Below are 26,994 nucleotides of genomic sequence, written 5' to 3' on the forward strand. Positions count from 1 at the left end.
CCCACGCCCAGTTCATCTGAGTCCCGGATGCCTGACGTGGGGGCCACCCCATGGCCACTGCTCCACAGACGCTGAAATGACCAAGAAAGCACTTGGTATGTGGTTTGGGGATTATGTTCCTCTCTGGAGTGATTTTCACTTCAGACTCGGTTGACTACAGGGAAAAGTGTTTTAGCTTTAACTTGGAGGCAGCTCAGCTCACGGTCTGCAGCCAGAGTTCATGTCAGCAGGCGGCAGAGTCCAGGCTTTGACCTGGGCAGGTTGCTTCTTCTCACAGCCTCAGTGTCCTCAGCTGTGGAATAGGGATGACAACCCCCTTTGCCTAAATCGTAGGGGTCATTGTGGGGTCAGCAAGACACTCAGTGAAAATGACATGGCCTCTTATGACGAAAGGCATCTATCACTGAAATCTCTTCTTGTTTTGGAAGCATTTCGGGTTCCTTAGGAACGAAGCATTTCTTGGAAAAAATAAAATATCGATTGGTGGTATTCACGAGAGACTTTCATTGATGAAGCAATGTTCTGCTTTGTTAAATTTCCATTTCGTGTGTTATTTGGTGAAGAATTCTCGTAGGTCATTACCCTGCCTGCTTATTGGTGGAAAAGCCCTTTCTTTGAAGGCAAGAGAGGGACTTGGTTTCTGGGACCCAGGCACCTCCTGGGCACCACCCTCACTGTGGCAGCGCCGTGCCAGCCCACTGCCTCGTGAAATTCCAAAGAAAGAATTTTCTGGCAGCCGGGGCTACATAAAGCAAGCAGTGAGCTGCCTGGCCAGACGCAGCCTGTGGGAGGCTGGCCATCGCTCAGATGAGCAGCCTTCAGTATTTTTTCTTTGGCAGTTGGACGCAACCACTGTTTTTTGTGAAGATGAAATGACATATTTTGCTTTTGTTTCTTTTCCTTACAGAAAACCCAGCCATCTTCATGTGTAAATGTTGTAACCTTTTCTCACCAAGTCAGTCGGAACTCCTCTCCCACGTTTCTGAGAAGCACGCAGAGGAAGGGGTTAATGCGGATGAAATCATCATTCCCCTCAGGCCTCTGAGTACCCCTGAGCCCACCAACCCAGGCAAACCCGGAGATGGTAAGGGGGCTGGGGTGCTGGGCGAGGGTGCCTGTAGGTGGCAGTGCTGCTCATTTGCTTTCAAATACTTTGCTTCTAGGGCTTCCCTGGTGGACTAGTGATAAAGAACCCGCCTGCCAATGCAGGAGACGAGGGTTTGATCCCTGGGTCGGGAAGATCCCCTGGAGAAGGAAATGGCAACCCACTCCAGTAGTCTTGCCTGGACAATGCCATGGACGGAGGAGCCTGGCGGGCTACCGTCCATGGGGTCGCAAAAGAGTTGTGCACGCTGGAGTGACAACAGGAACAAGAACAACAGCTTTGATGCTGTTTCTGTCTGGCAGGTGTAGGGCCTCAGAGGAATCCAAGTTTCCAACCAGAAGCCACAATAATTTCCATTTGTAGATCTTCTCAAATAGGATTGTGTCTCTGAATTCCCTGTACCCAGTCTTTATAGGTGCTGCTCCAGTGTCTGGTCGGTATATGGAGGGATGAATGAATGACTGAATGAAAAGAGTCAACACCATCCCAACAGGGCAAAAAGCACAAGCTTGTTGTCAGAGAAGTGTGGGTTTAACCCATTTCCAGCACCGGCTCCTGTATTACCTGAAGCAGGTGATGTTTTCTCTGAGCCTCACCCTGCTCACCTGAAAAATTAAAACAGACCAGCCTGTTTCAAGGGGGGGCTGTGAGGATGAGGTCAGAGATAGGGCATAGCACCACGGGTGATGCCTGGTACAGGGAGGACAAAAGGGAACCATTACGATAACATACGTCATGAGTGAATAAGTATAGATAATCTTAGAAACATGTGGATGGCCCATGTGTACCTGGAGCAAGGATTCCCGTCGCAGAATCCTTCAGGTTCACAGTCTGTGTCGGACGTGAAATACACTGGTTTGCAGTGTCCAGACACCTCCCACTGAATGGCATCAGAGGCAGCAGGTGGCTGGATTGGAAGAACCGTCCAGGCACTGTAATTAGGTCCCTGCAGACAAAGAAAATGTATAGTCTGGGAGGAACAGCTGCAGGCCAGAGTCAGAAAAAGCCCCCACAAAACTCTTTTTCCGTGATGAGAGAGGATGGCCAGTCCCCTGTGCCTAAGCTCAGTCTGTGGCAGTAGACTTCTCATCGCAGGATTCATTAGTTACAGTAATAATCCAATTGCTCTTTCCTGGGAATATTCAGGCTGGCATCTCGGAACGGGCTGGCTTATTGATCATCCGTCTGACACCGTTAACAAGGAGAGACTCTAGACACAAAGTGTTTTGGTTAATGAGTCCCTCTGGCCATTCCCAGGGTGCTCAGAGAAGCTTGCCTGACAGAGGATTGAGTTGTCGGGAAGTTAGGAGAAGTTCTATTTAACTCTTAGTGGCATGAGGAGAAACTGAGAGAAGCCAGCGTCTGAAACTCCTAATGGCAAGTGAGGAGGGCCAGGAGGTGTCTGCGTCGCCGTCACTGATCTGGGTGGTGTGTCCGGGGCGTTCCTCCTCCCCTCCCGCCAGCTCTGGAGACAGGGCTGACCTCTACCCGCCAGAGGAAGCTGGAGTGAGGGGGCGGGTTACACATGATTGCTTTGGGGAGGAAGAGCATGGGGGTGGGGGAAGGTCTGTGTCAGACACTGAGCATCTGCCCCTTGACCTGATGAAAGGATGGGCAGACAATCCGAGTAGACCTAATGGCCATCAGATATGTAAAAAAGTGCTCAACATCACTAATCACTGGGGAAATGCAAGTCAACACCACTGTGAGCTGTCATCCACCTCCCGGTTGTGAGAATGGCTGTCATGAAAATGAAAAGAGGTAACAAGTGTCGATGAGGGTGTGGAGAACAGGGACCCCTCCTGCCCTATTGGTGGGAATGTGAATAGGTGCAGTCATTGTGGAAGGCAGTAGGGCAGGTCCTTAAACAATTAAAAATTGCACCACCACGTGATCCGGAGATCCCACTGCTGGGCCTGTGTTCAAAGGAAACAAAGTCAGGATCTTAAAGAGATAGCCCCGTCCCATGCCCACTGCAGTGTTAAATCTCCGCTTATCTTTGGTTTCACTTCCCATGCTTTCTCTTACTCTTGGTCAACTGTAGTCTAGAAATCGTAAATGGGAAAATTCCAGAAATAAAAATCACACATCAGTTTTAAATTGCACGCTCTTCTGAGTAGTGTGATGGGTGCTTTCCTTCCTGAGGCCCCAACCTGCTGACATGACATCATCCTGAGGTCCCCACCCACTGACATGACATCATCTTGAGGTCCCCACCCACTGACATGACATCATCCTGAGGTCCCCACCCACTGACATGACATCATCTTGAGGTCCCCACCCACTGACATGACATCATCCTGAGGCCCCACCCACTGACATGACATCATCACGAGGTCCCCACCCACTGACATGACACCATTTGAGGGTCCCACCCACCAATGTGACATCATCCTGAGGTCCCCACCCACTGACAATGGCATCATCATGAGGCCCCACCTACCGACATGACATCATCTGATCCTGACATCCACCCAGGATCACCTGGAGCAGGTGACCCTCCCTCTGACACATGGTCAGAAGGTTATAGCAGCCTCATACTCCATCACAGTGCCTACACCATTCACTTAGGCATTTCTCATCTCACATCATAAGAAGAAGGGTGAAATGGGACTCCTAAGGCAGTCCAGTGGTTAAGACACCATGCTTCCACTGTTGGGGGCGCAGGTTCAATCCCTGGCTGGGGAACTAAGATCGTGTATCCTGCAAGCCAGGCGGTGTAGCCAAAAAGAAAAAAAAAGGAAGGGTGAATATAGTAAGATGATGGCAAGAGTGAATGTTGACATTCTAGAAATCAGCGAGCTCAAATGGACTGGAATGGGTGAATTTAACTCAGATGACCATTATATCTACTACTGCGGGCAGGAATCCCTCAGAAGAAATGAAGTAGCCATCATGGTCAACAAAAGAGCCCTTAATGCAGTACTTGGATGCAATCTCAAAAACGACAGAATGATCTCTGTTTGTTTCCAAGGCAAACCATTCAATATCACAGTAATCCAAGGCTATGCCCCAACCAGTAACACTGAAGAAGCTGAAGTTGAATGGTTCTATGAAGACCTATAAGACCTTTTAGAACTAATACCCAAAAAAGATGTCCTTTTCATTATAGGGGACTGGCATGCAAAAGTAGGAAGTCAAGAAACACCTGGGATAACAGGCAAATTTGGCCTTGGAATACGGAATGAAGCAGGGCAAAGACTAATAGAGTTTTGCCAAGAAAATGCATTGATCATAGCAAACACCCTCTTCCAACAACACAAGAGAATACTCTACACATGGACATCACCAGATGGTCAACACCAAAATCAGATTGATTAAGTTCTTTGCAGCCAAAGATGGAGAAGCTCTATACAGTCAACAAAAACAAGACCAGGAGCTGACTGTGGCTCAGATCATGAACTCCTTATTACCAAATTCAGACTTAAATTGAAGAAAGTAGGGAAAACCACTAGACCATTCAGGTATGACCTAAATAAAATCCCTTGTGATTAAACAGTGGAAGTGAGAAATAGATTTAAGGGCCTAGATCTGATAGATAGAGTGCCTGATGAACTATGGAATGAGGTTTGTGACATTGTACAGGAGACAGGGATCAAGACCATCCCTATGGAAAAGAAATGCAAAAAAGCAAAATGGCTGTCTGGGGAGGCCTTACAAATAGCTGTGAAAAGAGAAGTGAAAAGCAAAGGAGAAAAGGAAAGATATAAGCATCTGAATGCAGAGTTCCAAAGAATAGCAAGAAGAGATAAGAAAGCCTTCTTCAGCGATCAGTGCAAAGAAATAGAGGAAAACAACAGAATGGGAAAGATTAGAGATCTCTTCAAGAAAGTTAGAGATACTAAGAGAACATTTCATGCAAAGATGGGCTCGATAAAGGACAGAAATGGTATGGACCTAACAGAAGCAGAAGATATTAAGAAGAGATGGCAAGAATACACAGAAGAACTGTACAAAAAGATCTTCATGACCCAGATAATCACGATGGTATGATCACTGACCTAGAGCCAGACATCCTGGAATGTGAAGTCAAGTGGGCCTTAGAAAGCATCACTATGAACAAAGCTAGTGGAGGTGATGGAATTCCAGTTGGGCTATTTCAGATCCTGAAAGATGAGGCTGTGAAAGTGCTACACTCAATATGCCAGCAAATTTGGAAAACTCAGCAGTGGCCACAGGACTGGAAAAGGTCGGTTTTCATTCCAATCCCAAAGAAAGGCAATGCCAAAGAATGCTCAAACTACCGCACAATTGCACTCATCTTACATGCTAGTAAAGTAATGCTCAAAATTCTCCAAGCCAGGCTTCAGCAATATGTGAACCGTGAACTTCCAGATGTTCAAGCTGGTTTTAGAAAAGGCAGAGGAACCAGAGATCAAATTGCCAACATCCGCTGGATCATGGAAAAAGCAAGAGAGTTCCAGAAAAACATCTATTTCTGCTTTATTGACTATGCCAAAACCTTTGACTGTGTGGATCACAATAATCTGTGGAACATTCTGAAAGAGATGGGAATACCAGACCACCTGACCTGCCTCTTGAGAAATCTGTATGCAGGTCAGGAAGCAACAGTTAGAACTGGACACGGAACAACAGACTGGTTCCAAATAGGAAAAGGAGTACGCCAAGGCTGTATATTGTCACCCTGCTTATTTAACTTATATGCAGAGTACATAATGAGAAATGCTGGACTGGAAGAAGCACAAGCTGGAATCAAGATTCCCGGGAGAAATATCAATAAGCTCAGATATGCAGATGACACCACCCTTATGGCAGAAAGTGAAGAGGAACTCAAAAGCCTCTTGATGAAAGTGAAAGTGGAGAGTGAAAAAGTTGGCTTAAAGCTCAGCATTCAGAAAATGAAGATCAGGGCATCCAGTCCCATCACTTCATGGGAAATAGATGGGGAAACAGTGGAAACAGTGGCAGACTTTATTTTTTTGCGTTCCAAAATCACTACAGATGGTGACTGCAGCCATGAAATTAGAAGACGCTTACTCCTTGGAAGGAAAGTTATGACCAACCTAGATAGCATATTGAAAAGCTGAGACATTACTTTGCCAACAAAGGTCCGTCTAGTCAAGGCTATGGTTTTTCCAGTGGTCATGTATGTATGGATGTGAGAGCTGGACTGTGAAGAAAGCTGAGCTCCGAAGAATTGATGCTTTTGAACTGTGGTGTTGGAGAAGACTCTTGAGAGTCCCTTGGACTGCAAGGAGATCCAACCAGTCCATTCTGAAGGAGATCAGCCCTGGGATTTCTTTGGAAGGACTGATGCTAAAGCTGAAACTCCAGTACTTTGGCCACCTCATGTGAAGAGTTGACTCATTGGAGAAGAGTCTGATGCTGGGAGGGATTGGGGGCAGGAGGAAAAGGGGACAACAGAGGATGAGATGGCTGGATGGCATCACTGACTCGATGGACCTGAGTCTCAGTGAACTCCGGGAGTTGGTGATGGACAGGGAGGCATGGTGTGCTGCGATTCATGGGATCACAAGGAGTTGGACACGACTGAGCGACTGAACTGAACTGAAGATGTTTTGAGAGAGACTACATTTACATTTATTATATTATTATAATTGCTCATCACCCTCAAGATGATGTCATGTCAGTGGGTGGGGACCTCAGGATGATGTCATGTCAGTGGGTGGGGGCCTCAGGAAGGAATTTTATTATTAGTTATTATTAGTCTCTCACTGTCTGATAAATTTAACTGTTTCTTTGATATGTATGTATAGGCAGAAACATAGTACTTACAGGGTTCACTACATTATAGGGTACTTACAGGGTTCAAACCACAGTTTGTGGTTTCCGGCTCCCACTGGGGCTCTTGGAAAGTGTCCCCTGTGGATAAGGAGAGACCTCTGTGTTCATAGTAGGCGAGGTACGAAAACAGCCTCAGTGTTCATCGGCAGATGACTGGATGCAGAAAATAAGATGCACACGTGCCCGTGCACACGCAGTCGGGACGATTATGCAGCTGTGGGAAAGGACGCCTTGCCATTTGCTGTGTGGATGAAAGTGGGGGATGGCGTGCTAAGTGAAACAAGCCAGGCACGGACAGATCCTGTACGACCTCACTTATCCGTGGAGTCGACAGCAGCCGCATCCATGGACCAGGCGGCAGCGCAGTGGTTGCCTGGGGGTGGGGGAGACGGGGGGCTGCTGGTCAAAGTGCACGAGCTTTCCTGTTGTATCTAGGGATCTGACAGCCAGCGCGGCGGGTCTAGCTGACAGCACTGAATTGTGCACTTGAGGTTTGCTGAGAGAGCAGATCTTAACTGTTCTCGCCCGCATGCACAGAACGGTCTCTGGAAGGTGGTAGTTGTGTGCATGGGCTTGATGTGGTGAGCACATCACAGTGTATACGAATATTAAACCATCTCGTACACCTTAAAAACCCACACTGTACAACCTAAATATATACAGTTTTTGTTTGACAGTGATGCCTCAATAAATCTGGGGGGGGGGGGGAAGAAATCTGCCTGATGTCAGGGCTCAAAGCTCAGCCCCCCGCCCTGTGCCCCCAGGTCTGGGAGTGAGCAAGGCTCCCTCATCCTGACCCGTCAGGAGCCCTGCCTTCACCACGGCCACCTCCCTGCTGAGCGGTTGAGGGGCCTCAGCTTCCCAAAGAGTGTAGCTTCACGGGCAGATGGAACCATGGCTTTAGTCAAGGACTTAAAATGTGTGTGTCCCTGCCTCAACGTCTATAAACTCAGAAAAACAGATAATCTCTTTTTGTAAAATTCCTGTGGCAGATGGTTGTCATACAGATTAACATGCAAAGAACTCAGAAAGGCTGTTAAGAAAGCTCTTCATTCTATTTTTATTCAACTTTGCTTATTAAGAGTTCTCCTCCTCCTAGGGACTTCCCTGGCCGTCCAGTGGTTAAGATTCCTTGTTCCCAACATGGGGGACCCGGGTTCAGTCTTTGGTCGGGGAACTAAGATCCCACATGCTGTGCAGCCACATTAAAAGGTTTTTCCTCCTCCTGAAATGAAATGTGAGTAAGAGATATATTAATTTGAATTTGTCATTTCATTTCTAAACAATAAAGGAATAAGTCATAATAAAGCAGGTGGGCTGAAGTCCATGGGGTCGCTAAGAGTTGGACACGACTGAGCGATTTCACTTTCACTTTTCACTTTCATGCATTGGAGAAGGAAATGGCAACCCACTCCAGTGTTCTTGCCTGGAGAATCCCAGGGACGGGGGAGCCTGGTGGGCTGCCGTCTATGGGGTCGCACAGAGTTGGACACGACTGAAGCAACTTAGCAGCAGCAGCAGCAGCAGAATCCACATGGATATATGCATGTCAGTGTTGGAAGGTACACGTGTTCTGACTTTTACACCTTCCCTCCTCACCAGTGTTTGTGAAAGGTGTCCCTATGGGCCGTCCTGAATGCCTCCCTCCTCCTGGGAATGCGTGCCCTGGCCCAGGTGGGGTGGGAGGCCCTCCTCGGGGCTCCTACAGCCCCCTGGCCCCCCCACGCCTCAGTCTGTCTTTCCTGTCCTGTGCTTGCAGGGCGCATCGGAGAGGGGCCTTGGGCTGTCCCAGGTCCTGCGCGGGCCCCGACACGGCACTGATGGGAAGAAACAGTCGCCTGTGTTGTGGGTTATTTTCCTCCCAGCAGCCTTGCTGCTCCTCTGTCTCACGGAGCGTGTGTTCCGTTGCGCCTGTCACCCCTCATTCAGGAAGCTCTAGTGGCTAGCCTTCATCCAAACCTCTCCGACCTGGAAACCCTTCTGACCGGCACGAGCCCCCTTACATTCTCTGTGGCGTCGCGGGTGGCGTGAGGGCTGCGTTGGGGCCCGTTCCTCCTCCTCCTCTGGTACTTCAGGCCCCCAAGAGCCGTGAAGATTCTCTAGACCCCAGACCTTTCTCCTTAGAGCCGCACAGGAACCCATTCCCATAAAGCTCCCCTGCACTCCTGCAGGCACACCCCGGGGCTTTTCCTGGGCCCTGAACCCACCATGTGGGTAAAGCTGTCAAAGCAATCACGCCGTTATACTTTTATTTTCAATTAAAGAAGTAATAACACTTTGCTGGAAAAATGTTAAAACAATATACAGTGAGGAAGGTACATCTCCTTAACCATCCCTCCGAGATCCTAGAAATACTAAAACTGAATCCAGCCTCTGAACCCCGACATGGAACTAAATCTCAGGGACAGAGTTTTGGGTGGAGTAAGAAAGAGCAGCTTTATTGCATTGCCAGGCAAAGGGGACACAGCAGGCTAGTGCACTGAGCATTCAGTGTCTTGACCTTAAAGGGGTGTTGAGTTCTGTAGCAGTGGTTCAAAAAGGACGTGAGCAGCTCGTGGACATTCTTTTGACTGGTTGGTGGATGGCATCCATTGCCGAGGTCCAGCCCCGGCTGATCCAGGGTATTCGAAGGGGAGACGGCGTCGGCGACTATTTACATATTCATCAAAGATATAAAGAGTAATAGAATGAGGATAGCTCAGTAGGAAAATTCAGTGGAGAAAAGAGGCTGAGTAGCTTGGTTTACGCGGGAAATCAATATAACCTGTGATACCAGGTTAGCTCTGACCACGGAGGCCGCAGGCGCCCTCTCAAATAGCGGAAGGTACCCCACCTTAGACACCTTCTCGAGTGGGTTTTAGAAGCCCAGGCAAATAAATGGTCGCAGAGGACCTCTGCGCTCCAGATGGAGACTCAGCTGGAAATTGAGGAGAAAAATGACATGGGGAGACCAAGCTTTGGCAAGCAAGGCCCGTAGCTTTATTTTCAACAGGGGCTTTTATACCCTAAGTTACACATAGAAGATAATAGGGGATGCAGAGTCAGCAGTCTTTGATCCTTATCAAAAACCAGGGTCTCTTTCCTGCAAATTTATTGTATACAAATGGTTTAGGTGATTTACATCATCTTCTGGCCAGAAGGCCTATTAACATTTTATGACTCTTGACAAAGATTTATTTTCTCTAAGAGTAATTATTTTAAGGTTTGGCGCCATCTTCCGAAGATGTTAGATAAAATTGTATTCCTATAGGGCGGATGTGTAATGGGTTTACAACAAAGGAAAGAATTTATTACCTTAAGGGTCTAAAGTTGCTAACACCAAGGCCACTACTTATTTTTTCTACATACCAACTATATTAATTAATACACATTCAAGGATACAATACAGGGGATGTGAAAACTTGGCAACAAGCATTGGCTCATCAATGAAATCCTTTACTAGTTTTATTCTGACAGTTTCTAACTCTCTGAGAGGCTCCAAGCTGTTTGAATATCTTAAGCTTCCCGTGCCTCTCAAGGCTGGGAGACTGTAAACAATCGTATGCATAGCTGTAGGAGTCCAGGTAAACTTGTCAGGCGAGTTAGAGAGCCATCTGAGGGGTTTGGATTTGAACACTCCTAATTGCCCAGGAAATTTATTAATTGGAGCTGTAAGTTAACTCTTTGACAGAGAGAGCTAGATGGTGGTGGGGGACAGCCCCCAGTAAAGTCAGAGGTGAGAGCACAAAGCAATAAAGTAGGCAGACTCTGGTTTTGGGGGTAGATGCTCGAGAATATCCAGGGGGACTCCTGAGGCTCGATCCTGCCTTTGCGTATGCCGAGCCTCCTTCCTCATGACCTTTGTCACGCGTGGAATGCCTCACCGGCTCCCGGCAGTCCATGTCATCACGCTTATGACTCCAGCCCTCCTGGGGTCCGCAGTGCTTGTGGGCAGCGTACCATTCATTCCTCTCACCTGGTAGGAATGTTAGTGTCTGCAAAACAGCTCAGAGACGCTGCTGTGGCGCTGTGCACCCCTTGAATGGGAGCCAGGAGCCTGCAGGAAGGCGGCACTGTCGCTTCTTTTGACTGTTCCTCCCTAGTCTGTGCACCTCCTTCCTTCCCTGATTAGCAGATAGCTGTCTGAACCTGCCTGATGGAACTCAGGGAAGGTCATGGAATGAAGCCCATTTCCTATAATGAAGAAGAGAGGAAGACAGAAAGACGTTTGTGCCCAGAAGCCCCACAGGTCCTGCTCAGTTTCAGTATCACTGCTAACAATTAAGTGTGTTCCTAGACATTTCTATATGCATATGTAAGCATATAAACTCTCTGTTGTCTTGTTATTTAGCAACACAACTGTCAGCACTGTATGAATAGCCTGCCACTTCACTACCAACACGTCTCCAAATTCTTTTTATTGTCTGTATTTCATTCTATGGGTAATTCTTAATTTATATAACCTTTTTTTTTCCTGATGATATATATTTTCTCCCCAGCTTTGTGTCATTATAAACAAGGTCACAGATAAGGTTTACATAAAATCCATCATTTTAAAGTATATAATTCAGTGGTTATTAGTATATTTACACTGTAATGCAACCATCACAGCCACCCAAGAAACCCTGTACCCATTAAGAAGTCGCTCCCATGGTTTGCCATTTCCTTCTCCAGGGGATCTTCCTGACCCAGAGATCAGACCCATATCTCCTGCTTTGACGGGTATATGCTCTACCACTGAGTCACCTAGGAAGCCCCACCAGGGGCTGGGGTAGGGGCCAATGGAGAATGACCATTAGTAAATACGGGTTTTCTTTGGTGGATGATGAAAATATTCTAAAACCAGACAGTGGTGGTAGTTGGACAACTCTGCAAATGTATAAAAATCACTGAATTGGACACTTTTAAATTTAAGGATGAATTTTATGGTAGGTGGTACCTACCAAATTTTATGGTATGAATTTTACATCTCTGTAAAGGTACTATTACCAAAAAAAAAGTCACTCTCAGTTTTCCTTTCTTCTCTACCTTGGCAACCATTAATGAACTTTTTTTCTCTTTGGTTTTGCTTTTTTTATAATTTTATATGAATGGAGTCATATCATATGTAGTCGTTTGTGCCTGGCTTCTTTCATTGAGCATGTTTCCAGGTGGTAGTCTGTATCAGTACTTCATTTTTTTTTTTTTTAAATGGCTGAATAACCTTTCATTGTATGGATTGGCCACATTTTTTCAGCTCATTGATTTGTTGACAAACACTTGGGTTATTTCTTCTCTCTGACGATCATGAGTCATGCTTCTGTAAACACTTTGTAGGAGCATTTGTGTAGACGGAGAAGTATTTGTGTAGAAGCATTTGTATAGATACAGATTTTTCTTAAGTCTGTACCTCAGAGTGCAATTGTTGGATCATAGGCTAGTTCTGTGTTTCACTTTTCGAGAAGAGGACTGCAAAACTATTTTCCAACCAGATGAAGCTCTGGACCCATTCCTGTTGTCTGTTCCTGTTAATATATGAGGGGTTCGATTTCTCCGCAGCGTCCCCAGCACTTGTTAGTTTTCCTGTGTTTGATGCTAGCCATCCTTGTGGGTCTGGGCTACTATCACATGGTGGTTCTGATTTGCATTTTCTTGATAATTAATGATAGTGAGCACTTAGGTCTTTGGGGTATATGTTTCATTTCTGTATTCTATTTCATTGTTTCACTCCCGTCTTTGTAATTTCTGTTCTTCGCTTGCGTTGCATCTAGTTTGCTTCTAGTTTTTCAGTTGGCAGAGTAGGCTACTGATCTCCTTTCTTCTTTATTTAACATTTACAGCTTTAAATTGGCCTCTAAGCACTGCTTTTGCTGCATCTCATTAGTTTTGTTCTGTTGCGTTTTTCTGCTTTTCCATCTTAATGAATTTTCTAATTTCCCTTATGATTTCTTTTTTGACTCATTATTTATTTAGGAGTGCCATTTAATTTCCATTTACTTCTGAATTCCCCAAATTTCGTTCTGCTCTTTATTTCTTAAAAATTATTTATTTATTTATTTATTTAGAGCTGCCCTGGGTCTTCACTGCTGCACGCAGGGGCTGCTCTCTAGCTGCGGTACTCGGGCTTCTCAGTGTGGTGGCTTCTCTTATTGCAGAGCACAGGCTCTAGGGTGCACGGCCTTCCGTAGTTCCGGTGCATGGGCTTAGTTGTCCTGCGACATGTAGAATCTTCCCGGACCAGGGATCAAACCTGTGTCCCCTGCACTGGCAGGCAGACTCCCAACCACTGGACCACCAGGGAAGTCTTTTTCTGTATTTCTAATTTCAGTCCTTATAAACTTATTGAGAATTGACTTATGGCCAATCCTTGTGGTCTAACCTGGAGAATGTTCCTTGTGCACTTGAGAAGAACTTGTATCCTGTTCTTGATGGGTAGGCATGTCGTATATGTATGTGTTAGGTTTTGTTGGTTTATAGTATCGTCATGTCTTCTATTTCCTTGCTGGTGCCCAGATTTTATAATTGAGGAACATGTGTTTCAGAGAGTAGAGAAGTTAAAACAGCATATTCAAGGTCATCTGGTTCAAGGGTCCCCAACCTCAGAGTCTGATGCCCGATGATCTGAGGTGAGGCTGATGTAATAGCAATAGAAATAAAGTGCATGATAAATGTAATGAGCTTGAATCATCCCCAAACCATTCCCCCTCTCCCCTCTGGACCCTAGTTTGTGGAAAAATTGTTTTCTGCAAAACCACTCCCTTGTGCCAAAAAGGTTGGGAACTGCTGCTCTAGTAAGTTGGAGAGTGAGATCTGGGTACGCACGCTTGCATGTTTGTTGGGCTGCACCGCACAGACCTGCAAGCCCTGTACTCACCCAGCTTCCAGATCCAAGAAAGAGCCTAGAGTCAGCAATAGAGGCATTGGTGGTTTAATGGATGGGGGTTTACACGTCTGAAGCAGGGCCCTGGAGCGACACGTCCCTGTGTGTGGCGGACAGCGGGCAGGACTTGGGGGCAGTCTTCACTTCTGAGGGGAAGGGAGATGTCCAGTAGTAGGGCAGTTGATGTCGGTGGACTCATTAGTTGCTGCGGAAACTGGTAGAGGGGCACGCCCCTCACCGCTCCACTAAAAAGCTCTCATTAGCTGGGGTGGGTATAGATGAGGGTCACTCACATCAGGAGGGCGTAGATGAAGCCGCCCTCTTGGGCAGGGGATGGACAGAGAGCAAGGGAGCAGCCACCTGGAGAGGCCTGGCCATGCACTGCCCCACTCCGCACCCCGAGCGACCCTCACAGTCCTGGCAGTCCATCTTCTGCGATATTCCTGGGGTCAGGTATGCTGGGGGCACTGCACCCAGACACCACAAACCCAGTGCAGACAGCTGCAGCCAGGGCGTCGAGAGGAAGGCGTCTAGTATGCTAAGGACAGCCCTTTGTCATGGTGTGGGCAGATTCTGGAGCCGGGTGCTTACAAGGTCAATGGCTGCCACGCCCTGGCCGTTATAGGGAAAGTCTAGCCACCCCTGGTTGTCTCACACCCCCAGAGCCACCCCCTCGGGGAGGGGAGGCCCAGTTTTAATGGAAGCATTCTGGTGGCCTCGCCAGGAGTCAGCAGTCAGAGGACAGGCTGCCAGCCCGTGTTGTGTTGGGTGCTGTTAGAGGTGACCCCTTAGGTCTTTCCAAACAGAAAACAGTTAATCCCATTTCACTCCAGACAGCCCAGCCCGGGGAACTCACAGGCGGTCAGCCATATGGTGACCCTTACCAACGGGGTCCTTCTGACGTACTGGCCCGTGGGACAGGAAGGTGGAGGGTCTTTCCGCACCATGGCCATAGTCTCCACGTTGGCACAGTAGCTGGTTGACTCTTCATGGGAGCCCAGAGGAGGCGGATGGTTGTGTCTCACTGGAGACGCAGCAGTTAGACTCATTTCACAGGGAGGAGGGATGCTGCTCTGTCCTTAGACTTCCTTCCTCAGACTAGGGACGAAATGTAAGATACCCGATAAGTACAGCACAGGGGAGAGTGTGACCATTAAGCCAACACAAGCAGTGACCCCAGCTGAGGCAATACCACCTGTAACTTTTGAACCCACCTGCCAACACAGGAGACCTAAGAGACGCAGGTTTGATCCCTGGGTTGGGAAGATCCCTTGGAGGGGGAAGTGGTTACCCACTCTAGTATTCTTGACTGGAGAACCCCATGGACAGAGGAGCCTGGTGGGTTATGGTCCATAGTGTTGCAAAGAGTTGAATATGACTGAAGTGACTTAGCACACAGTTTGCAGTATAGTTCAGAAAACCCTGAAGTAATATAAGAACACGTCTAAAACCCCGTATACAATGGCCACCAATTTTTACCTTGGATATCTGAACTATGCTGCTTCATTTTGGCTTTCAAATGCATTTCCCTTCCTCAGTGGCCAAAGTGAGTGTGCAGTATGTGTCTGAAAGGCCACAAAGCAGGCTGCTCTGGTCCGTGAAGACGAAGTTAAACCGTATATACGCCAGAATGACTTCCTCATGCCTCAGTACATGCAAATTTTCCATTGTTTCCCCTTTTGATCGTAGATCTTCCAGTAGAAAGCACTGATGATCAAAAATATTTGTCCTGTGATGCTGGGGTGCTAGCTCCCACCCCTGGTTCAGATCAGGTCTCCTGGGTCTAGGCCTCCTTTATATTCACCTGGTCATTCATGCTGGGGAAAAGCTAACCAGGTGTCGCGAGCAGGCTCAGAGGCATGTTATTGGGGAGACACTTCTTTATAGGCTCTACGTCGTATCCTTATACCCAACTGTCACTGTGCATGTGCCTTTAGCAGCAGACTTGAAGCAGCAGTGTTACACGTCATGAGCAGTCATACCCTGTGACAATTTCACTAGATAATTTTCTCTCCATCCCCAGGTGGCTCAGCGGTAAAGAATCCGCCTGCCAATGCAGGAGACGTGGCTTCGATCCCTGGGTCGGGAAGATCCCCTGGAGTAGGAAATGTCAGCCCACTCCAGCACTTCTGCCTGGGGAGTCCCATGGACAGAGAAGCCTGGGGGACTACAGTCCAGGGAGTCACAAAGAGTCGGACACGACTGAGCGACTAAACAAAACAGCATCATGGCAAAAGCACGGCTAACACAGTAACTTTCACAAATACAGACCTCAGCTAGCAAAATTAGAATTCAGTGTCCACTGAAATATAACACTGTCCTGTCTAAAATGATCCTCGTCTCCACCAAGCACAGCCAATTAAAACCAATCCATTTGCAAAATAAATCTGGTCAGTTGCCCACATAGGCTCCTCCAAACTGATTGAGGGGGGAACGAAATCCTCAAGAGTTCTTATTCCCAAGACATGGTTATTGCTAGAGTTTATCTAAAAGCTCTTTTTTTCTCTTTTACATTTAGAGATCACAAAAGGCTAACATTCCAGAGAGTCCAGGTAGATAATTTTCATTTCGAAGGCACAATACCAGTCCCTCCTAGAAAGCTGCCTTGGGTGCTGTGTGCTCAGTCCATTTCCTCCTAGAAAGCTGCCTTGGGTGCTGTGTGCCCAGTCACATCAGCCCCTTTGCGACCAGGGATCAGGAAGTGAACCCACATCTCCTGCATTGGCAGGCAGATTCTTTACCACTGGGCCACCTGGGAAGCCCAGAATGCTGTTGATAGCTTAACCAACGACAAAAGGCTCACTGTGATACAAGAGCAGAACTGTGAAGAGGCCACTGTTCTCCAGAGCACTTGGCAGCCCCCATTCAGCAAGATCAACCTCCCTGGGATTTCCCTGTAACTTCGGAGTGCCGCACCCCCGCTCCCTGCCCCCCACCATGTTAACGGACAGGCCCCCAGACTTTCCATATCCCATCCTATATTTCCTGACATCTTGACATCTCAGTGCTCACAGGAGTCTCCTCAGTCTCCTGGCCACTCCGCTGATGGTTGGGCTGCACCTGCTTGACCCAAGCACAAGTGCAAGACCCAAGGAAGAGCCTGGTGTCAGCAACAGAGACATCGGTGGCTTAACGGATGGGGGGCTCACACACAGAAGCCGAGTCCTGGAGCAACACCCCACCACGTGCAGCGGACGGTGGGCCGGGCATGGGGGCGGCCTGTGCTCCCCAGGGGCAGGGGGTGTTGTCAGTAGCAGGGGAATCAGCGTCAGGTGGGCTCATTAGTTACCAGGGAAACCAGTTAGAGGCACGCCCCTCACCACCCCTTGGATGAGCTATCATTAGCTGAGGCCTGGGGCAAGTACTGGGCTGGCCCAGAAGTTCACTGTTACGGAAAAGCCCGGATGAACTTTTTGGCCAGCCCAATACAAACAAGGGTCACTCCTGTTGGGAGGGTGTAGACGCAGCAGCCTGGTTGGGCAGGGGATGGACAGGGAGCAGGGGAACAGCCATCCTGAGAGGCCTGACCGCGGTGTTCCTGTGGCGCTCGGGGCATAATCAGGTTCTTACCACTAAACTTCTTTTAGAAGTTATTTTCCTTCATTTACTAATTTACTTTTGACTTAAATTCTTCTTGCATACATTTTCTGTGTGTGTGTGTGTGTGTGTATGAGAGAGAGAGAGTATATACTGAAAAGTTAGTTGCCTGTGTAATTTAAAAAAGTATTTCTTAAGATTCTAATTAGATTTAGACTATTAACATGAGAACATTTCTTCAAAAGTCTTTAATTAAGAGCCCCGAGTCCTTCCTTCTCTCTTTGTCCAAGCCCATAAAATTTGAGACTTCCAGAATCTCAGTTTCCTCTCTAATGATTTTCATTCAGGTTTAACCTTCACAATTCATTTTAAGTTGAAAGATGCTGGAAACGGTTTAATTAAACCTCTAACTGTGTAGTAATTGATTTATGATTTTGGCCTCCCTTTATAACATGAAGCTTCCTAAGTCCTCTGGTTTATTTTATAGCCTTTTAATCTCTTTTGCTCATGTTGGAAGTGGTCTGCAAAAGAACTTTTCATTTTTTTCTCCCTTCTTCCTAATCAAATCTCTGGCTCTGCTCCAAGAAAAAAATTCCCTAATGGACCAAGTTTATTCTTCCTCTTCTGTGTTTGTATGAGTATATAAAAGAATGTGTGCGTGTGAATGTGTGGTTGTATCTGTGAGTGTGTGTGGCGGTGAGTGTGTGTGTGATGGGTGAGTGTGTGTGTGCGTGATGGGTGAGTGTGTGTATGATGGGTTGAGTGTGTATGTGTGATGGTTGACTATGTGTGTGATGGGTTGCATGTGTATGTGATGAGTATGTGTGTATGTGATGGATGAGTGTGGGTCTGATGGGAGTGTGTGTGTGTCATGGGTGAGTGTGTGTGATGAGATGTATGTATATGATGGATGGGTGTGTGTGATAGGTGAGTGTGGGTCTGATTGAAGTGTGTGAATGTGGGTCTGATGAGAGTGTATGTGTGATGGGTAGGTGTGTGTGAATTTGTGTGTGTGTGTGTGTGAGATGGGTGTGTGTGATGGGTGAGTGTGTGTGATGGGTGCCAGGTCTAATGGGAGTGCTGTGAGATGGGTGAGTGTGTGTGATGGGTGAGTGTGTATGTGATGGGTGGGTGCAGGTCTGAAGAGAATGTGTGTGTAATGGGTGAGTGTGTGAGATGGGGGAATGTGTGTGATGGGTGAGTGTGTATGTGATGGGTAGGTGCAGGTCTGATGGGAGTGTGTGTGTGATGAGAGTGTGTGTGTGTGATGGGTGAGTACAGATCTAATGGGAGTGTTGTGAGATGAATGAGTGTGTGTGGTGGGTGAGTGTGTATGTGATGGGTGGGTGCAGATCTGATGGGAGTGTGTGTAATGGGTGAGTGTATGTGATGAGTGTGTGTGTGTGAGATGGGTGAATGTGTATGTGATGGGTAGGTACAAGTCTGATGGGAGTGTGTGTAATGAGTGTGTGTGTGTGTGAGAGGTGGGTGAGTGTGTGTGATGGGTCAGTGTGTATGTGATGGGTGGGAGCAGGTCTGATGGGAGTGTGTGTATGATGGGAGTGTGTGTGTGTGATGGGTGAGTACGGGTCTGATGGGAGTGTGTGTATGACGGGTGAGTGTGTGTGATGGGTGAGTACAGGTCTGATGCGAGTGTTGTGAGATGGGTGAGTATGTGTGATGGGTGAGTGTGTATGATGGGTGGCAGCAGGTCTGATGGGAGTGTGTGTGTAATGGGTGAGTGTGTGTGTGTGAGATGGGTGAGTGTGTGTGATGGGTCAGTGTGTATGTGATGGATGGGAGCAGGTCTGATGGGAGTGTGTGTGTGATGGGTGAGTACAGGTCTGATGGGAGTGTGTGTGTGATGAGTGACTGTGTGTGTGATGGGTGAGTACAGGTCTGATGCGAGTGTTGTGAGATGGGTGAGTGTGTGTGATGGGTGAGTGTGTATGTGATGGGTGGGAGCAGGTCTGATGGGAGTGTGTGTGTGACGGGTGAGTGTGTGTGATGGGTGAGTACAGGTCTGATGCGAGTGTTGTGAGTTGGGTGAGTGTGTGTGTGCACGCTTGTTCATCCTGGTGGAGGTGGGGACGCTGGGCTTACCCTGGGAGGGATTTGCGTGGGTTTCCTGAGAGCTGGGTTCCGGTTCTCCCGTCACTCCCCCTTTCGGATGTTTAACAGGACCTCATCTCGCTTTCCTCTCTTCCTCCCCCCACCCCCATTTCTTGATCTGTCCCATAACTGCCTCTGCTGTATCCCTGGGCGCTGGCACCGTTCACTGTCTCTTTGCTGCTGCCTGGGCTCCTGGGGACTGCGCGTCAGAGAGGCTGACTGTCAGGCCTGGCAGAGTTAATGCTCCACAATTTTCCTAAATTCTTGAACTGGTGTGACTATAGATGGAGCTGCAGAGCAGGAGCTGGAGGCCTGGCTTTATCCTTGTTTTTAGGCAGAGCGGAATTTGTACTCCCTAGTTCTGTACTGGCCTTTTCGGTGTGTGAGATGTTTTAAAATGAAGAAATTGAGGAGAAAGTGCCTTAATGAACAAGAATGTGTGTACGTCGAGAAATCGCACGATCTCACAGTGGACAGGCTGGGAGGGTAATAGTGTCTTCAGAGACGGCCCAAGTCAGCATATTCATGATTGGAACCAGAGTAAGGAACCCTTGCCGTTTATCCTTCACTTCTTAAGTGCTCTGCTTGGCATTTTAATGGGCTGCTTTTTATTTAATAGTGACTTTTTATAAAATAGCGGTTTCGTGTTTATTTTTTGTGTTAGGCACTGAGTCTGGGGGGTCAGTTTCTTCCCTGGTGGTCTGGTGGCTAAGACTCCACACTCCCAATGCAGGGGGCCTTGGGTTCAATCCCTGGTCAGGGAACTAGATTCCGCATGCCGCAACTAAAGATTCCACGTGCTTCAGCTGAGACCTGGCACAGCCAAATAAATAAAATAAAGTCAAGTATTAAAATAAAAGGTATACAGTCTTTATTAAAAAGAGAGAGGAGCTGAGGCTGTTGGATTTGAACCAGGTTGGCTTAACTCCCGGCCACTGTTCTCAGCAGTGCGGGTCTTGGTTTCATTCCCGCGTCCAGAATGGACCCAAGGGCCATGTGGCTCAGCAGAAAAACCCGGGCTGGGAAGAAGGAACCCATGTCCCAGCCTTGCCCAGTTCAGTGGCAAGTTCTGGAAAACGTGCCAAGTCCCTCGAAACTTTGGGTCCTTGATTTCTTCTCCCATTGAGAAGTTACATTTGCTGCATCTATCTCAAGGTTTTTATGAAGATAAAATGAGATAATAGCTGGGAAAGTGCCTCACAGACTTGAGTGATGTACAAATAAAGGGCTTATGTTATTAGATTTTTGATAATGTCGAGATTTTTTTTCATAGTGCTCACGTTGTCTTTTGATTAAATTTAAACAATGCCAGCTGGTTCTCTCTGTCCCTTGCTAGTTCGGGCCTTGGATCTGCAAGGGTGATTTTCTGACCGTGAGGAAGTTATCCCCAGACTGGATCTGAGATGGACTCGAGGTGCACCATGGCTCACCTCTTCCTTTCTGCTGGAAACTTGGGACATAGGAAATGACTTGTTTTCTAACTGCTTCCTTTCCTGTTAGGAAATGACTTTGTTCAGTAGCTCAGTTGTATCCAACTCTTTTCAACCCCACGGACTGCAGCACACCAGGCTTCCCTGTCTGTTGCGGTCCTTTAATGGACTGGAACCTGGTGGTCCGGAGTCAACGATAAGAAAGTGAGAGAGAGAGAGAGGGAGAGAGAGGGAGGCAGAGAGAGCGCTTTGTCTGCGCGCCGCCGTCCGGCCCGGGACTCTGCCACTTAAATTTAAAAAAAAAAAAAAAAAGAAAGTGAGAGAGAAAGAGAGAGAGAGAAAGAAAGACATGGGGACCCAAGCTCTGATAGAGCAAGGGTACTTTATTAGCAGAAGTGTAGACTTATATATCTTTAGTAAGATGATTACTCAGCTGTTACACAGGATGAAATTTTATTGATAGCCACAATATGGATAGTCTAATACATACAAGGTCACTGACACTGAAAAGAGTCACTGCATGTCTCATCTTATGACCTCAGTCCTGAGAACTGCATGCAGCTCTACTTGTTCTTGGAATAGGAACTGATAAGGAACAGAGAATCCTTGAGAGATAGAAAACAGCACGCAGGAATCCTCCTGTTAAATGCTCCCTGACACCCGTCTCACTATCTCCTAGAGTTTGCTGAAACTCACATCCATTGAGTTGATTGTGGTCCCTAACCATCTCATACTCTGCCTTCCCCTTCTCCTCCTGCCTTCAGTCTTTCCCAGCATCAGGGTCTTTTCCAGTGAGTCAGTTCTTCGCATCAGGTGGGCAAAGTATTGGAGCTTCAACTTCAGCATCAGTCCTTCCAGTGAATATTCAGGGTTGATTTCCTTTAGAATGGGACTCTCATCCAAGGGACTCTCAAGAGTCTTCTCCAACACCACAGTTCAAAAGCATCAATTCTTCGGTGCTCAGCCTTCTTTATGGTCCAACGCTCACATCCGTACATGACTACTGGAAAAACCATAGTTTTGACAACGTGCATTTCTTGTATGGAGTGTGCACTGTGCCTCCAGCACTGCCCCAGATCCTGTGGGACTTGAAGCTGAAAAGGCAGCTCACACCTCAGGGTGTGTGATCAATGGTGGGGGAAGGGAAGCACAGTCAGGAAACGGTGTGGGAGAGTTTGTACATGCGTGTGCCTCACACGGCAACTGGGGGATGAACCATCTCACAGAGGACGTACTGGGATTTGAACGGGGCCTGAAGTGTTAGGGTTTGTAACAGGATTTGGATTCTGATCAGGATGCAAGAGGGGGAGCAGTACAGGGAAGTAAAAAGAGACAGGCGCCATCTCCACATATTTAGGGAGGCCTTGGACGTGGCCCCGAGTGAGTGGGTGGTGGGGGGAGAGAGGGAGCAAGCGCAGTGCTGTGTGTGTGTTTGCACACGCACTTGTGTGCATGTGCAGGGTTGAACTATGTGCTGAGGGGCCTGAAAAGCCACGTCTGAGAGTCATGGGGCAAACTGCTCAAGGACCATGGAAAGTTCTATCACAAGGGGGCAGCAGTGAGACAAGGGATGGCGGGCGGCTGAGATGGTGGGCGGGGGTCTGGGTGCACCGCGAGGGGGTTTACCAGGCAGACATCTTTAGGACAAAGTCCACAGAGTTCGGTGGCACCTGAGTGCAGGGCTTCAGGGAGGAGGACGAGGAACCGACGCTTCCTCCGTTGAGATGCCATCACAGTGTGTGCTGGTAGAGGTGCCAGGGTCTTCCTTGCCCAGTTCCAGGATTCTCCACTGGAGAATTTGTACTACGTGGGTAGCTGATGGCAGCAGCTTGTTTTCGGTGCTTAAATTTTCCAAGTTCATTTATGAAAATTTCATTTTTAGCTGGCTAATTGGTCTTGAGGATCTGAATTATGGATGTGGTCAGATGTGAGATTCGCTTTGTCACCATCATGTTAGAGGTTTCCCAAAGCTTTCGGGGTCGATTTTATGTTTACTCCTTGACAGCAGATTGCACCCTGCTAGTTGAGTTCATTCACCAAGATTTGCGGGGCGCCTGCTGGGTGGGACACCGGATCAGTGCTGGGGGATGCAGACCACTCTCGGGTCTGGTTGGCCGGGCTGCGGTACCACTGCACTGGGAGGGGGTGGCACCCATGGGTGGTGTGGCTGCAAGTGCTCTGCACAGCTCCATGGAGCAGACTCTGGGTACCCTGCAGCGATGAGTGCTGAACCTGAAGCTGAGACAGAGAAGCTCCCGCAAGTCTTCTACATCTGCTCAAGATTGCTGATGCCGGTGGTACAGTGGATAGGAATCTGCCTGCCATTGCAGGGGACACAGGTTCGATCCCTGATCTGGGAAGATCCCACATGGCATGGAACAAGTAAAGCCCATGAGCCATGAGCCCTGAGCCCGAGCTCCAGAGATGTGAGCTGCAGCTCCTGAAGCCAGCGTGCCTAGAGCCTGTGCTCTGCAACGAGAGAAGCCACCACCACGAGAGGCCTGTGCAGCCCAACACTGGCCTCAACCGGAGAAAACTGCAGCAATGAGGACCCAGCACAACCAGGAAACAGGGTTGCGGGCACCTTGCAAATCTGGGGTTCCCAGGGCCTCCCACACTTTTTCAGTTAGGTGCAAATTTGGGGGACCCAAAGGACTCCCTCAGGTTCACTAGTCTTCTATAATGACTCACAGAACTCAGGAAAGCTCTGTACTTGAAAGGCAGTTCTAAACAAAAAGGGTGCAGGTCAGAGCAGGCCAAAGGCGGTGATGCCAGCATGCGGTTGGGGGCCCGGGGGTTCCAGACACGGGGCCTTCGGTCCTCCTCCACCCCCCATGGTGTCCTGGATGCCGCTGTCTTCTTGCAGCTACGTTACACAACAGGACTTAGGAGTGTTTCCAGCCAGGGACACTCACCCAAGTCCTTGGTGTCCAGAGTTTTTATGGAGTTTGACGATGCCCACCTGTGTGACTGGCCCCCCGTCTCCAGCTCCCCCAGGAGGTCAGACTGTGTTCAGAGGTCAGATCTGACCTCACCTGTCACAGAGCCCCAAAAACAAACCCCCGTGTAGACAGTCCCACAGCCAAGCCCCCAGGTACATGGGCACTGCGGTCAGCCTGGGCCTTCCTGGGGCCTAGGGGCCACCCATGTGGCCAAGGGCAGAGGCCGGACCTCTGCACGGATGAAGCCCCCTCTCCACTGCACAGCTGCATCCTCAGGACACGTCAGAGGAGGACCTCTGTCTGCAGGGCAGGGCGTGGGGCAGTAAGCTGTCCTGTAACACATTTCCCGAGCTCGGCGGATGTGACATGTGGTGGGCGGTTTACAGCCTCTCCACTCATTCTGCTCCTCCAGCTATTAACTGCTGCTTCAGTGAGCTGCTGTTGTAAAGAATAATCAGGAGGAGAGTTTTAATGGCTCTGAGGTGAGCGGTTTGTCCTTACTTTGCACGTTTCTCTCTTCACCTCCCTCCCCAGCCTCCCGTACACAGTGGCTGGGCCTCCTGTCCCTACAGCTGTCATTCTCCTGCTAAGATCTCGGGGCCGACAGGGGAGCCTGTTCCCCAACAAGCCCAGCGAGATGGAGGCAAGCAGTGACGGTGTATCAGTTGGCTGCCCCGGCCATGGAAGGCTCTGGCTTGGAGCTCTAGGTCAAGGAGGACCTGCCTTGGCCCTGCAGCTCAGTGGAAACCCTGCTCCTGCAAGAGCTCCCCTGTCTCAGTCCCCCTCTCTTGAGTTCCTGGGGACCCCACGTCTGAGCAGGCGCCTCCATCAGAGCCCACATTGTCTCTCTGCACTTCCCCTGCAGAGCCTTCCTGCCCTCCTCTCCTGCCCCTGTGGCTTCTCTGTCTGATTTGGGAGCCCAGGTGACCCCCTTAAAGGGTCCTCACAGTGACAGCAGGGGGCACTGTGGGTGATGCTTTCCTGGGCACAACCACAGGGAGAGCAGGAGGGACCCTGAACACATCATAATTGCATAGATGACCCTTCCCCCAAGATGGTGCTAGAACCTAGGACCCTTCCTCTGCCCTGATGTTCAGATGCAAAGACGGCTGGCTGCTGATATGCCATGCCTTAGCCAGACAGATGGCTCTCCAGCGATGGCAGGGCAGCCAGGCTGTGCCGGTCAGGGCACCCCTCAAATTGCATCACCTAAGACAGCACTCCACCTGCCTACAACGGCAGGAGGCCCCCTCAGCCCGTTCACCCGTCTTAATTCCCACCTTCCTTTGGAGATGAATGCCTTAAAAATGAATGCTAATTAAGAAGAGATAAGAGGTGAAAAATGATTTGAAACTTGCTCCAAAGCAGCTCTGATGATGACATTTAAATCCTCTGGCCTCCAGGAAACTTGAAAAATATTGTCTCTAGCCCTATAATCTTTGGCTTTAGATTGCAATTATTTTTGTCTCTTTTCCATCAGAACAATTTGGACCTAATAATCATGATGGCTTAAATAGTCGGAATAGTTGTATAACTCATTAAGAGCGTGAAAAGCTAAGCAGCCTTTGAGAACCCTTTGCAGAGACAGTCCCTAGCAAGTTTCTGAGAACTAGTTTTCAGTGGAAATGGTGGTTTCTAAGGAGCCTGGTTTGTGAACTGGAGCTGACAGTCACAGCTTAAAACCCTCCCCACTTTATGGAAGAGGCACAGTGCACAGGTTCTGATAAATTAATATTCGTAAATCACATGATTACAGAATTGACTGTGTAATAGCACAGAGATGTTAGCACTAAGTGATTGTCTGCAGCTGCTCATTTCTGGAACTCCTTCAAGCTTTCCTTTTATTAATAAAATGTGGGAAGCAAAAGTGTTAGTTGCTCAGTCCTGTTCGACTCTTGGCAACCCCATGGACTGTAGCCGGGCCAGGCATCCCTGTCCATGGAATTCTCCAGGCAAGAATGCTGGGGTGGTGGGTAGCCATCCCCTTCTCCAGGGGATTTTCCCACGTGGGGGTGGAACCTAGGCCTCCTGCACTGCAGGTGGATTCTGTACCATGTGAGCTCCCCGTGGAAACAGACATATTTCCACGCTTGGAAACTGAGCGCATGGCCCACCCTGTAGCCTTCTGTGACCCCACGGTGCCCTCTGGTTTCCTCCGCAGAGTTTTCAGTCATGAAGAGGAAGAGAGGCAGGCCCAAGGGGTCCACGAAGAAGCCCAGCCCCGAGGAGGAGGAGCTGGCGGAGCGCAGCGCCCTGCCAGGCGCGGATGGCGTGCGGGCCCCCGAGGAAGGGAGCAGCCTGGAGTGCAGCAAGTGCTGCCGCAAGTTCTCCAACCCGCGCCAGCTCCGCAAGCACATCTGCATCATCGTGCTGAACCTGGGCGAGGCGGAGGGGGACGCAGGTAAGAGCGCACCCGGCAGGGGGCGCCCACGGCTCGCACCCCCTCTTTTTAAACCAGCTGTCTCATTTGAACTTTTTATTTTAAGATTTTAAAAATAATTGTATTTACTCCTTTATTTATGGCCGTGCTGGGTCTGCATTGCTGCGCAGGCTTTTCTCTAGCTGTGGAGAGCAGGGCCCACTCTCTAGTTGGGGTACAGGGGGTGCTTCTCATTGCGGTGGGGGGCTTCTCTTGTTCCGGAGCCGTGTTGTCGGGCCCAGTGAGCAGAAAGGCTGAGGTTAGAATGCTTGAGCCCGTTTGAGTGACCTTGACGGCCTCCACTGTGGCTGGCGCTCTTGAAGAACATACAGGATACCAGGTGCTGCCTTCAGGTAAGAGCTTGGCAAGGCTTCGGCTCTAAAGCAGCTTCTAAGAGAGGCTGATGAGAGTGTGCGCGTGAGCGGGAAAGTCTTCCAGACACCTGTCTAGGAGGAGTGAAACAGCAAGGGCCTCTGCTGTGGGCTCTGTTGTCCTCGTTTGATTCTTGCAACCAGTTTCGAAGTTTTCAAAATATGTCTAAGAATGTAGAAAGTTCTTACTGTTTTGTGCCAGGCTAAGTACTTTACCCCTAGAGTAGGAAATGGCAACCCACTCCAGTATTCTTGCCTGGAGAATCTCATGGACAGAGGAGCCTGGCAGGCTGCTGTCCATGGAGTCGCAAAGAGTAGGACACTCCTGAGCGACTGAGCACATGTGCACATCACATGGGCTCTGGTTCAGGATGTGGGCTTTGGACTTTGGCTGCCTGGATTTGAATCGCAGCTCCAGTGCTTAGTAACTTTATTCTCCTTTAGTTTCCTCCTCTGTAAAATGGGAATAAAAAC

General features: G+C 48.7%; 1 protein-coding gene across 3 annotated transcripts in view; it reads left to right on the plus strand.

Annotated features, from left to right (window-relative positions):
- ZFAT (zinc finger and AT-hook domain containing) overlaps positions 1-26,994 on the plus strand; it is a 156,909-nt gene that overhangs the window by 16,526 nt on the left and 113,389 nt on the right. For all 3 annotated transcript variants that reach the window (XM_061438536.1, XM_061438538.1, XM_061438537.1), the window contains exons 2-3: positions 908-1,084; positions 25,892-26,131. In XM_061438536.1, the coding sequence (XP_061294520.1) occupies positions 908-1,084; positions 25,892-26,131 (417 nt within the window). The remainder of the gene's footprint in view (positions 1-907; positions 1,085-25,891; positions 26,132-26,994) is intronic.

This window comes from Bos javanicus, chromosome 14, assembly GCF_032452875.1.
Source record: "Bos javanicus breed banteng chromosome 14, ARS-OSU_banteng_1.0, whole genome shotgun sequence".
NCBI classification, from domain to species: domain Eukaryota; kingdom Metazoa; phylum Chordata; class Mammalia; order Artiodactyla; family Bovidae; genus Bos; species Bos javanicus.